The sequence below is a fragment of the Camelina sativa genome, chromosome 15 (assembly GCF_000633955.1).
Source record: "Camelina sativa cultivar DH55 chromosome 15, Cs, whole genome shotgun sequence".
In the NCBI taxonomy this organism is placed as follows: Eukaryota; Viridiplantae; Streptophyta; class Magnoliopsida; order Brassicales; family Brassicaceae; genus Camelina; species Camelina sativa.
In genome coordinates this window covers 4,791,868-4,804,115 of record NC_025699.1, presented here as the reverse complement: position 1 = coordinate 4,804,115, position 12,248 = coordinate 4,791,868, and the positions used below count along the sequence as shown (strand labels likewise).

The 12,248-nt window shown below is 36.2% G+C and overlaps 4 protein-coding genes and 1 non-coding gene across 7 annotated transcripts in view; 3 read left to right on the top strand and 2 right to left on the bottom strand.

Annotated features, from left to right (window-relative positions):
- Positions 1–2,079, top strand: part of LOC104745333 (L10-interacting MYB domain-containing protein-like) — a 3,357-nt gene extending 1,278 nt beyond the window's left edge. Inside the window, exons 1-3 of one of the 3 annotated variants that reach the window (XM_010466531.2) lie at positions 1–102; positions 420–707; positions 780–2,079. In XM_010466531.2, coding sequence (XP_010464833.1) covers positions 429–707; positions 780–1,901 — 1,401 coding nt within the window. In that variant the 5' untranslated portion in view covers positions 1–102; positions 420–428 and the 3' untranslated portion in view covers positions 1,902–2,079. The remainder of the gene's footprint in view (positions 103–419; positions 708–779) is intronic. The other 2 variants (XM_010466534.2, XM_010466532.2) reach the window with 2 other exon arrangements.
- On the top strand, positions 2,500–5,228 carry LOC104745332 (laccase-22-like). Its single transcript, XM_010466530.2, has 6 exons — positions 2,500–2,662; positions 2,732–2,883; positions 2,980–3,224; positions 3,306–3,434; positions 3,746–4,660; positions 4,746–5,228. Exons 1-6 carry the CDS (start codon positions 2,570–2,572, stop codon positions 4,874–4,876), a joined length of 1,665 nt encoding a protein of 554 aa, XP_010464832.1. The 5' UTR covers positions 2,500–2,569; the 3' UTR covers positions 4,877–5,228.
- On the bottom strand, positions 5,591–6,613 carry LOC104748132 (mitogen-activated protein kinase kinase kinase YODA-like). Its single transcript, XM_010469815.1, has one exon. The coding sequence runs from the start codon at positions 6,611–6,613 to the stop codon at positions 5,591–5,593; it is 1,023 nt and encodes a 340-aa protein (XP_010468117.1).
- Positions 8,572–8,644, bottom strand: TRNAR-CCU. Its single transcript has one exon. It is a non-coding gene; the product is annotated as a tRNA-Arg (tRNA).
- Positions 8,927–10,570, top strand: LOC104745330 (transcription factor DIVARICATA). The gene is made up of 3 exons (XM_010466529.2): positions 8,927–9,160; positions 9,392–9,806; positions 9,900–10,570. The coding sequence occupies exons 2-3, from the start codon at positions 9,394–9,396 to the stop codon at positions 10,285–10,287; spliced, it is 801 nt and encodes a 266-aa protein (XP_010464831.1). The 5' UTR covers positions 8,927–9,160; positions 9,392–9,393; the 3' UTR covers positions 10,288–10,570.

Here is a 12,248-nt window from a genome sequence, read left to right as displayed (position 1 = left end):
AGATTAACCCCCCAAAAAAAAAAAAAAAATAGCGATCTGGCTCTGTTCAGCCACTCTGTTACCAAATCAGAGCCGCTCTCGCCGCTCTATATCTAATTTCCGGTAAACGTTTTACTATTCTTTCGCTATTTCGTTTAATTATTTTGTTCCTTCTCCGACCACAAGAGCTGTATCCAAATCTCGCGTTCGATTTCTCCGTTTTCTAATTGTCTTTTTTTTCTTTTATATTAGTATATAAAGAGCTGAAACCCTGAATCACATGAATGATCGATCTGGGTTTTAACTTAAGTTGTGTTCTAGATTCAGCCATTATGTAAATTGTCCTAACAAATGTGGATAGATGTGGTTACTGGCTATTACAAAGAACTTACATTTCTTCTGCTGTTGTTCTTGTCTTTGCCTATGTAATGATGATGTAGTGAAGAGTTATGAAAGCCGCGTGGGAACCCGAGTACCACAGAGTCTTTGTGGACTTATGCTTAGAGCAAAAGATGTTAGGGAACCAACCTGGAACACAACATATATTGAAACCTTTTCAGCAAAGGACGGGTGCGAGATTCACAAGAAAACAGCTTAAGAATCATTGGGATACAATGATCAAGCAGTGGAAGATATGGTGTAGACTTGTTCAATGCAGCGATATGAAATGGGATCCTGTTACAAACATGTTTGGTGCTAGTGATCAAGATTGGTCTAACTATTTAGAGGTACAACAAAAAGATTCGTTTTTTTATGTTCTGTCTTGATTTTGGTTGTTATGATTCGAATTCGTCACACAGGTGAATCCTGAAGCTGGACAGTATCGGTTGAATCCTCCATTGTTCCTCAAGAAACTAGAGGTTATATTTGAAGATAGTACCTTTGATGATGAAGTTACACCAGGTTGGAAAAGGAAGCGAGTATGCAAGCATCGTGATGAAGATTATGATACTGGAGATGATGATGAAGAAGAAGAAGAAGAAGATACACAAAGCGCGTCTAATTTCACGAGTCCTCAGTCAAAAGGATACTGGTCACCGTCCTCACATGAGCTGTTTGTTGATTTGTTGTTCCAAGAGGCTTTAAAAGGAAACAGACCTGACTCACATTATCCAAAGGAAACTTGGAAAATGATGCTTGAGACTATTAAACAGAATACAGGTAAAAGTTTCACAAGACCGCAGCTTAAAAACCACTGGGATTGTACTAGGAAAGGTTGGAAGATTTGGTGTCAAGTGATTGGTGATCCCATGATGAAATGGGATGCAGATACCAGAACATTTGGTGCTACTGATGAAGACTGGAAAAGCTACTTAAAGGTAAATCATAGAGCTGCAGTATTCAGACGGAAACATATTCTTCACGCTGATAAACTAGCAACCATCTTCAAAGGACTTATAGAACCTGGAAAAGCTTATTTTCGTCGTTATCGTAGGAGAGTGGGTGATCATCATCATCATCCTGAATCACCGCAGTTACATGACCCGACTCCATTATCAACACTCTACACAAACGAGCCAGTAACTGGAAGTGAAGACAGAGCTGATAATGATGATGGTGATGATGATGATGATGATGAGCCTACTCTGCAAGACATGAGATTTGATGGTGTTGGTTTTGCAGAGTCTCGGTTACAAGATGTTGAAATTGTAACTCCGGGATCTCACAGGTTCAGTACCGAGTTGTCGGAGAAGATTCCAGTGAATGCTTCGGTTAAGAAGTACGAGTATACCATTGGGGAATGCATTGAGTGTTTGGACAACATGGAAGAGGTTGAGCAAGGTAGTGATCTTTACATGTTTGCCTTGGATTTGTTTCCGACAAAAGAGTACAGAGAGATCTTCTTACATTTGAAGAACTCAAGTTTGAGATTGTCTTGGCTGCTTAGACGTCAATCTGGTGGCCTTACCATTACTGCCTAAGATCCTATTCTCTCCCAAAACTTCTGATTATGTTAATCTATCAAGAAAACAGTTTACTATATATTCTATGTTTAGTTGTTTTGGGTGCAAGTTTATTTTATGTTTATGTGTTGGAGTAACTTAGAACTCTGTTTTCAATAGTGTGAGATGTTAAATTATAATCTTCGTTTTCATATCATTAGCCTATTATACCTTATGAGATTAAGAGTAAGAAGACTAAGTTGACAAGAATCTTCCACTCTAGGTGGATTATAATCTAAGCCAAGAGAGTGATCGTGGACGAACGTTATTGTAAGATGAACTTTAGCTTCCTTGAAAGATTTTATGACAGTTGGAAATATTATAAGAATCAGTTGTCGTCTCTAGTGACTAGTGCCAATACTGAAAGCTACTTTCTAATTGTTACAACTCTAAACCCTCTAGTAAGTTGTGTCGGAAGAAGTGTCTCTATTACAGATGGGAAGTTAACTTCAAACCATTTGTATCCTATCGTCTATGTAACTGTCTTTTCTTTATGTAGGTTTTAAGGAAAAAGAAAACAATAATGGAAACAAAGAAAAAGACTAGAAAACCAAATCATTGATCTACACAGCCTTCATTTATAGCTTCGTAGATTCGTCGGTGACAACTTCAGTTCCAAGCAGAGAGACAAGTGAGAGAGAGAGAAAATGGCTAGTTCTTGTGCTAGAATTCTTCTTCTTCTTGTGTTTCTCTCTCTGCAATATCTAGCTGAGGCAAACATTCGTCGCTACAAATTCAATGTAAGTGTTGTAGATTTTGAAATCTTTCTTGAACCACAAGTAACCTTTATCCTCTTCTTTATGAGACAGGTAGTGATGAAAAATATGACCAAGCTCTGTTCAACGAAACCTATAGTTACTATTAATGGGAAATTCCCAGGACCAACTCTTTATGCGAGAGAAGACGATAATGTGATCGTAAACCTAACCAACAACGTCAACTACAATATCACTATCCACTGGTAATTACAACTCAAAAAGAGTGAGTGACTCTCAATGAATTCAAGCTGTGTGCACGAATCTTGAAAATCTTGACTGATCTGCTAGGGTTTCAACAGGCATGGTGTGAAACAGCTAAGGACAGGATGGTCTGATGGACCTGCCTATATAACACAATGTCCGGTCCAGCCGGGAGGAACTTTTGTCTACAATTTCACGCTCACGGGCCAACGAGGAACGCTTCTATGGCACGCCCATATCTCGTGGCTTAGAGCGACGGTTCACGGTGCTATCGTCATTCTTCCAAAACGCGGTGTACCTTACCCGTTCCCTCGGCCTCATACCGAGAAAATCATCGTTTTCGGTGAGGTTTTTGTAAATCTAGGTAGCTAGTTACTAAAACATTCATCTCTTAAGGTGTCTTTAACGAGATAGATTTTTATAGGTGAATGGTGGAACTCAGATGTTGAAGCTGTGATTAGTCAATCGACACAATCCGGTTTGCCACCAAATATCTCAGATGGTCACACCATTAACGGACTTACCGGTCAAGTCCCTGGTTGCAAGTCTCGTGGTATGAATTACTTGACAAGTTGACATCAGGCTAGTTATTGTTATGATATATTCGGTATAGATTTTGTTGAACCAATTAAAACCAAAATTTGTTTGCTTCAATTTGGTTTGGATTCCGTACCAAAAAAAATTGCTAAATTATTAGTTTTCGCTATATTGTTGGAATTTTGTATGATTTTTAGATAATAATAGCAAACATGCAAATAAAAAATAAATTTTAGTTATTCTAATATATACCAATTGGTTTAAGTGATCTTGATTTCGGTGATTTCGATCATGGCTATATTTTCAGTTCTTTTCTTGCGATCGTAGGTTACACTTTACATGTCGAAACCGGGAAGAAATATCTCTTAAGGATCATCAACGCTGCGGTCAACGACGAACTTTTTTTCAAGATCACAGGACACAACTTAACCGTCGTTGAAGTCGACGCAACCTACACTAAACCGTTTGACACCGAAACGCTTTTCTTAGGACCGGGCCAAACAACAAACGCAATCTTGACAGCTAATCATCCTCAAGGCAACTTCTTAATGACCATTTCTCCCTTTATGGACACCGTTGTCCCTGTTAATAACGTTACCGCAACCGCTATTTTGCGGTATAAATACACACGGACACAATCCTTGAAAAGTTCCAAGATCCCACCAGTAAACGCTACAAGCATTGCCCTAGGCTTCTCGGACTCTCTAAGAAGCCTAAACTCGCCAGATTATCCAACCAACGTTCCGTTAAAGGTCGATCACTCGCTGTTCTTTGCGATAGGAGTCGGCGTGAACCCGTGTGCCACGTGTATTAACGGAACTAAAACCATTGCGGACATCAACAATGTTAGCTTTGTGATGCCAACAGTGGCTATGCTTCAAGCACATTATTTCAATAAAAGTGAAGGCGTTTTCACCGATGATTTCCCGGGAAGACCCTCGACGCCGTTTAATTACACGGGTGGTTTGAGTAATCTTCAGACAAAGAACGGAACAAAAGTCTATAGACTTCAGTTTAACGCAACGGTACAAGTTATAATCCAAGGGACAAGTGTTATAGCACCAGAGAGTCATCCTACGCATCTCCATGGATCAAATTTCTTCGTGATTGGTAAAGGATTGGGGAACTTCGATCCGATAAAGGATCCTAAGAAGTTTAATCTTGTTGATCCGGTTGAGAGGAACACTGTTAGTGTCCCTACCGCAGGATGGACAGCGATTCGGTTTATAGCAGACAATCCAGGTTACAAATATTTTCACCGTATCTGTTAACATTATATTTGACTCTGAAAATAGTGACTAAGATTTGAGTTTGGATTTTGATTTAGGTGTTTGGTTCTTTCATTGTCACTTGGAAGTGCACACTTCTTGGGGACTAAAAATGGCGTTTCTTGTGGAAGACGGCAATGATTCTAACGAAAAACTTCCGCCGCCTCCAAGTGATCTTCCCATCTGTTAAATTGATTCTATCTATTGAACTTTGATAAATGTTGAGAAGGAAAAAAGAAAAAAAAAGAGTGAATAGTTTGGTTACTTGTGATTCAAGAAAGAGTCAATGGCTTGAAAAGTTACAATTTACAAAGATCACTTCCTCAGGTATTTTACAGTTTTTTCTTTCTTTGTCCTTGTTCATTATTTTCCAAATCTAGATTCCTCGATATGGGCCTTTCATTGATGGACTTTTAAGCCCATTTTTATTCACGTCCACTGGTTTTTTAATTTATTAATCAAATTACAATCCTCCTGATTACTGATATAATTGTGTAAATCTTGGAAACTTGTAATCAAGAAACAAAAATGGAATTTATAGAGAGAGACGTTGTTTTAGTAAAGAAAGGAGACCTTGTTCCTAGAGAATCTAACTCAACCAAGTTATAATTTACTTTATACATCATCTTCAATCCAACTTTGTAGATATCGATCGGATTCATATTATCGAAAGACTTCATTACCATTCACGTAAATTCTCCAAGTTTAACATAAAAATACTTTCTCTAATTAATAACTTGAAAACAAAAAAAAACCATACAATTTGATGATAATTGAAGAGTTACAATTGTATCAACGTGTAATTACCTTTGATCTAAACCACACTACAATTGTATCAACGTGTAATTAACTTGAGCTAAACTACCAAGTAACAAACAAAGACTAATATTGTCAACACACTGATCTACTGTACCGGAACAAGACTGAATCCTGGGGGTTTGGGAGGTATTATCTTCAACCTCAAAGGTCTATTCTTAAACTGTGGTGGCTTTGGTGGGATAATCTTCACTTTTAGGACCTTCTTCGACTTCAACACCACCACCGACTCTCTCTTATCTCCGGCGCCGGTAACCCTCACCTTCTTCTGATCGGAAACATTATGTAGAAACTTATGCTTCAAAAGCTCCGAAGCGCTTCCTCTTTCCAAAGGATCACTTGCGAAACATGTTTGTAAAAACTGCCTTGCATCCCAAGGAAGAGACTCTGGTATCTCTGGTGCATTCCCATTCAACAAAAGAGGCAAAAGCTTCTTAGAATCTTCCAACGACGGCCATGGCGGTTCTCCGGTATACATCTCCAACACGATACAACCTAATGACCACAAATCTAGGGCTTCCTCCGCGATCCCGTTTTGAACAGATTCTGGCGACATGTAACGAGACGTTCCCAAATACGGAGAATCATATTCCCAAAACTCCGAGTCTTGTCCAACTTTTGTCGACATTCCAAAATCCGAAATCTTCAATTCGTATGAAACGTTGCACCCACAAGTACGAGGAAACACGAGAATGTTTTCAGGTTTGAGATCGCAATGAACGTAACCGTGACTATGGATAGAGACAAGTCCTTCAAGTATCATATAAGTGAAGTCTCTGATGATTGAATCAGACAATGATCTTGTTTCCATGAAAGTAGTTAAACTTCCACCAGCTGCATACTCCATTGACATCCTGTATACTCTAATTCCGTAATCATTGACACCTCTCAACAGACTTTTCCCGCAAGTTTGCACGATTCTAGGGCAATCTCTGAGTTTAGACAGAATCTGAAACTCTTTAAGGAGCGGTTCGAAGTCTTGTGGGTAAGAGGTTTTCACGGCTTGGTAGTACGGATTCGAGCCGTCGTCGGGGTTGGTGTATCTGACGAGATCGACGGAACCATATGAACCTTTGCCTAAGGGTTTCACAAACTCCATAGACGGCAACATTCTTGACAGCACTGAAACCCTAACTAAATCAGAATTTGGGATTTGTTGAGAAATAAAAGAGATGAAAATTTAAGAATTGTGTGTTGGAATTGAAGAATTATGAGAAGGGCTTCGCATTTAATTAGTCGATAGGAAAAAAAAAGGAAACTAACAAAAAGATAATTGAAAGATCTGCCGTTGATCCCATCATATCAATTGGATCTTAACCGTTGGATCAAGCGTTCCTTAAATGCTTCACACCGTTTTGGATTGGTCTTCGGATTTAATAAGTCACTTGAAAATTTAGGGGAAAAAAGCCCAATGTTAGTAATAAATATTTTCTTTCCCATTTTTATAACTTATAATAATACCCACACTATTCTAAATACTTAGACCATGTGCATTGGTGAGAGATTAATTAAGGGTCCGAATGGTGATCGCGGTTTTGGTTGTGCGGGGAAAGCGGTTTTGGAGTGCGGTACGGTTCAACTGCGGTACGTGCGGTTTGCGGGACAAGTGCGGTTAATGCAAAATAAGCGGTACAAAATAATGTTTGATTGGTGAAAAATTATTTGCGGGGTTTATATTATATTATTATAATTCAGTTTTAATCACATAATATTTCCATATATTTTTTATGATTTTTAAAAATCAAAGTTTTATTTTGAAGTACTTAAGTGAATATTTTTTTATTAAATAGTGAAGAAATACATTTTAAAAAATAATTAACAGAAACTATAATTAACAAAAACTATAATTTCTTTTTTGAAACTGTTACATCTATTAATATTATATTTAATCATATTTTTCATCATAAAGTTGACTATTATGTGTTTTGTGTTAATGAAAAAATATTTCAACCTTAAATACCAAAAATTATTCTAAACTATTATGTAGATATATTTTATGCAAAACTAAAAACATTATTTACAAATTATTAACATTGTGCTATTTATAACATATGTGAATTTATTTCTATTAATAAATAAAGTATTAATTTCTGAATTTTAAATACCAAATTTTATTTCAAATTAATATATGATTGGTAAAAATAATATTGCATACCAAACTCTCTTCTTGATTCTCACAATCTCATCCTCTCTTCTTTATAATTTAATATCTATTAGATTATATAGAAAGTGTAGTTTGTATTAAATTATTTGAATATATATATAACAAAACTATTATGAAAGTGTTTTTAAAAATACATCAGAGTAATTAAAAAAATAAAAGAACAGTGAGTTAGGAAGAAAAAAGGTAGATAATTTTTTTTATTTGTTAATTTGCCTATTTTCTCCTTTTTTTATAAAGGTAAAAAATGCTATAAAATAATAGTTATATAGGTGCGGTTCAAAAACCGCTGGGTAAAGACCACTTGTGTTCTGAAAAGTGGTCCACGTTATTATTCAAGGTACAAATCCGCAATTTTTTTTCTTTTTTTCTTTTTGGAAAAACGCAAAAAAAAAGTTTGTTTTGTGATTGGTGTGTTGTGTGCGGATTTGGTAAAAAACTTTTGAAAACCGCTTTCAACTTGTTGCCATTCACGGCCTAAGTTTCTCATCCTAAAATATTGATTTTTCTAATGCATAAAATTAAAATATTATGAATCTTTGACATATTATTTCCATTAATTAGTAGACAAAACATGAGACTGATCTTTCTTGCATATTTTCTGTTTAAAGAAAACAATTTACTAAAACTTTTCAGAACATGAAACAGGTAAAATGGAGAGAGATAGTGGGGGATTATAATGAGCTTTAGCTATTTAAATTTCTCAAACCTTGACAAAATATCTCCCACCGACCTACACGCATAGATATTAAAAGTTTAAAACCAATCATCACTTATATGAAGGTTAGAGCTGAACAAGAATCAAAGAACAAAAATGGATTTCAATTTACTTTTTCTACTATAAAGTCATAACTGAAAGAAAAACAAAAACAAAACTTGAACCTGAAAAATGAATGTAGAAAACAAATCGCGTCAGGTAGGGGTCGAACCTACGACCTTCTGCTTAGGAAACAGACGCTCTATCCACTGAGCTACAGACGCTACTTTGCTAACCATCTACTCATTAGATATATAAAGATATTTAATAGTCAGTCACCGTGTGAACCAAAACAAAAAAGGCAATAGAAGAAATTTGTCGTATTGCGAATATATTAGTTGTAATAAAAAAAAAAAAAAACAGCAAGAATCCGAGTGGAGTGGTGCCCATACGCTGTTCACCAATCCAAATACGCCAAGAAGAAAAAAAGCAAAAACCTTTTCCTTGTTTCTCTTCAGTGCCCCCAAATTCCACAGTGTCTCTGTCTCTCTCTCTCTCTCTCTCTGTATAAGACCCTTCTTTTATTCGTCCTTCCTTCACAATCTATCTCTCTCTTTAACTGGCTCTTCTCAACTCAACTCTCATCATAGCTTCGTTATCCGAGGAGAATACTCAACTGAGCTTTGCTGTTTTTGTCTTTTTTCAGATTCTCATTGATTCTGTCTTTTTCAGATTCGAGAGGGTCGGTTTTATATATGCTTCAAATCTCTCACCCAAATCAGGTTCTTGATTCCCCTCAGGTATACGATTCTTGATTTTTCTTTCCCTTCCCTTTTGATTCCTAATATTATTATCATTATATTCTAATTCTATATATATATATAAAAGCTTCTTTCTTTTCCTAATATATCTCACAACACAAATCAATCCTTCTTCAAGCTTTCTCTTACAAAACAAGAAAGATGGACTTTTTTGAGATGTTTTTGTAGTTGGAAAACTTATTCTTCTCTGTGACTCCTCTTTGTTTTTAGCTATGGAGACTCTGCATCCACTCTCTCACCTGCCTATCTCTGACCACCGGTTCGTCGTTCAAGAGATGATGAGCTTGCACAGCTCGAGCAGCAGCGGTAGCAACTGGACTAAAGAAGAGAACAAGATGTTCGAACGAGCTCTTGCCATCTACGCTGAAGACTCGCCTGATCGCTGGTTCAAAGTTGCTTCCATGATCCCTGGGAAGACTGTTTTGGATGTTATGAATCAATATAGTAAGCTTGAAGAAGACGTTTCTGATATCGAAGCAGGACGTGTCCCCATTCCTGGTTACCCTGCAGCTTCTTCTTCTCCCTTGGCGTTTGACCCTGACACTTGTCGGAAACGGCCTAACGGAGCCAGAGGATCGGATCATGATCGAAGGAAGGGTGTACCTTGGACAGAGGAAGAACACAGGTACAATAACTCTCTTCCTAGGTTTCTTGCAACGTAAGCCATTCCCCTGTTTTTCTTAGGGTTTACATTGCTCTGTTTTCTTGATCTTTGCAGGAGATTCTTGTTAGGGCTTCTAAAGTACGGGAAAGGAGATTGGAGAAACATATCAAGAAACTTCGTGGTGTCGAAGACGCCAACGCAAGTCGCGAGCCACGCTCAAAAGTATTACCAGAGACAGCTCTCAGGAGCCAAGGACAAACGCCGGCCAAGTATCCATGACATCACAACCGTCAATCTCCTCAACGCCAATCTCAACCGCTCCTTTTCCGATCACAGTGACATCCTCCCGGATTTAGGGTTTATCGACAAGGATAATGCTGAGGATGGAGTAATATTTATGGGTCAGAATCTATCTTCAGAAACCTTATTTTCTCCATCACCAACTTCCTTCGACGCTGCCTTTAGCTACGCCGGAGCAAATGCCTTCAGTGCCAGAGCTTAAGGTAACATAAAATCCCCATTCCCCAAAGCTCAGCTTTCTAAATAAGTTTGAGTTTTGAAACTGTAATTAGAGGCATACAAGCAAAACCCAAAGTTACATATATGTATTGTGTGGTATAAAAGTAAGAAACTTGTTTATCATGAATGTGACTCTCTGTATTTCTGTGTTTGTGTCTACTAATTAGATACGTATTAAATATCTTTGTATTTTCTTTTTCCATAACTTATAGTTGTGAAAAAGACTTGTGCTCTATAATAATAAAATATAACCACAATCTATTTAATGGTGTTAAATCCAAAGATATAAAGACTCAAAGAGATCCAGCACCACACAAAAATGGGAGACTTGTTAAAAAAGTTATATAGCTATTGAATAGTTTTAAACGGTCTCAGTGTTTGAATCAGTGTGATCACTACTCTACATTTAAAGTACTACAACTTCATTCAGTGATTGATGAATGATAATAATATAAGATCCCCCTTCAATTATTTTAAATTATTGCGACTCAAACAAAATAACGTTTCTACCGGATAAAAATTTAATTCGAGTAATCGGTTTTTTGTTCTTCCAAAAACCTATCTTGAACTTACTGCATGTGGATGAGCCTAATCTACTAGTATATATATTTAGAAGTTATATATAAAGCTTGTAACTTAATTAATAATATCGTTTACTTGTTATGTTAGTTGAATAAGAGTAATATATCCGAATGATAGTGGTAAGAACTTAAACTAATTTGGGGGAAGAAAAAAGAGATGATATGGGTGGAAATATTGAACGAGTCTGAGTGTTGGTGGAAGGTATGAAAAGTTTGATTTGTGTATAAAATAGAGGCTGAGTCTGCTTTCCACTTCTGACCAAAGAATCTCATTCTTCTCATCTATTACACCAACTCCTTTGGCCTTTGCCTTCCCTAATATATATATATATATATATATAAACGATTTAAGAGTTTGATACATTGGTGTCATGAGGAATACAATATAAGGTATAATATTACTGGCAAAAAATACTTGTAGGCTGTAGCATTAGATTAAGAAAAGCATTTTCTTTTTTAAAGTATTTTAATATGCTCGATAGTTTGAAAAGCTATCTCAAGAAATCCTAAAGACGAGTAACTCAACTTGATCCAATACTATACTACTACGTTTGAAAAGAGACCATTTACATTACATTTTTTTTTACGAATATTAATCTATTTGTCTCGGATCATATATAAAAATTTGTGATTATCTTGACACGAATTATTATTATTCTTTTCTGATGGAAATTAACTTGATGGTTTATGTTTTTTTTTTGAAAAAAAAACTTGATGGTTTATGTTGGGGCGATCATTATAAATGACCAGCATAAGAAACTAAGGACAGTATAATTTAAATAAAGCAATCGATTTACCATAGCTCATATTTTAAGGAAATATCTTCTATTTTAGATGAATCTTGATCATCAGTCGTGATATATGCGATAGCAATTTGCGAGTCCTATTTCGGATTAGAGAAAATAAAGCAGTTTCGTCTTTCTTGCAACTTTATGGCTTTATTTCTTTTGCCACCCTTTTGTTATTTTGTCACTTTCGATCTGGTCGCTTCGATGGGATCTACATGCCTTACACTGATGATGTACCAATATGATAAAACATTCAATTGTTCTTACGTCATACATGCATTACTTAATATATGCGTGAAGTTATAATTATTCCATGTATTACTATACCGACATATACACAAAACGCCTACGTGAGTATACATAACATCGTAAAGGACATTGAGCAATATAATAAGTACGAGAAACGTCGGGAAGCTTTGCGACCTAAGGCTAATCCTAATTATCGTGAACATATAAAATAAATCATCCAACTATTTTAGGTAAACGACAAAACTTAATTTATAATATATTGTTGTTATTGTTTAATTGTAAAGTTTATTTAAAATAAGCACAGCACTTATCATGAAAAAAATATA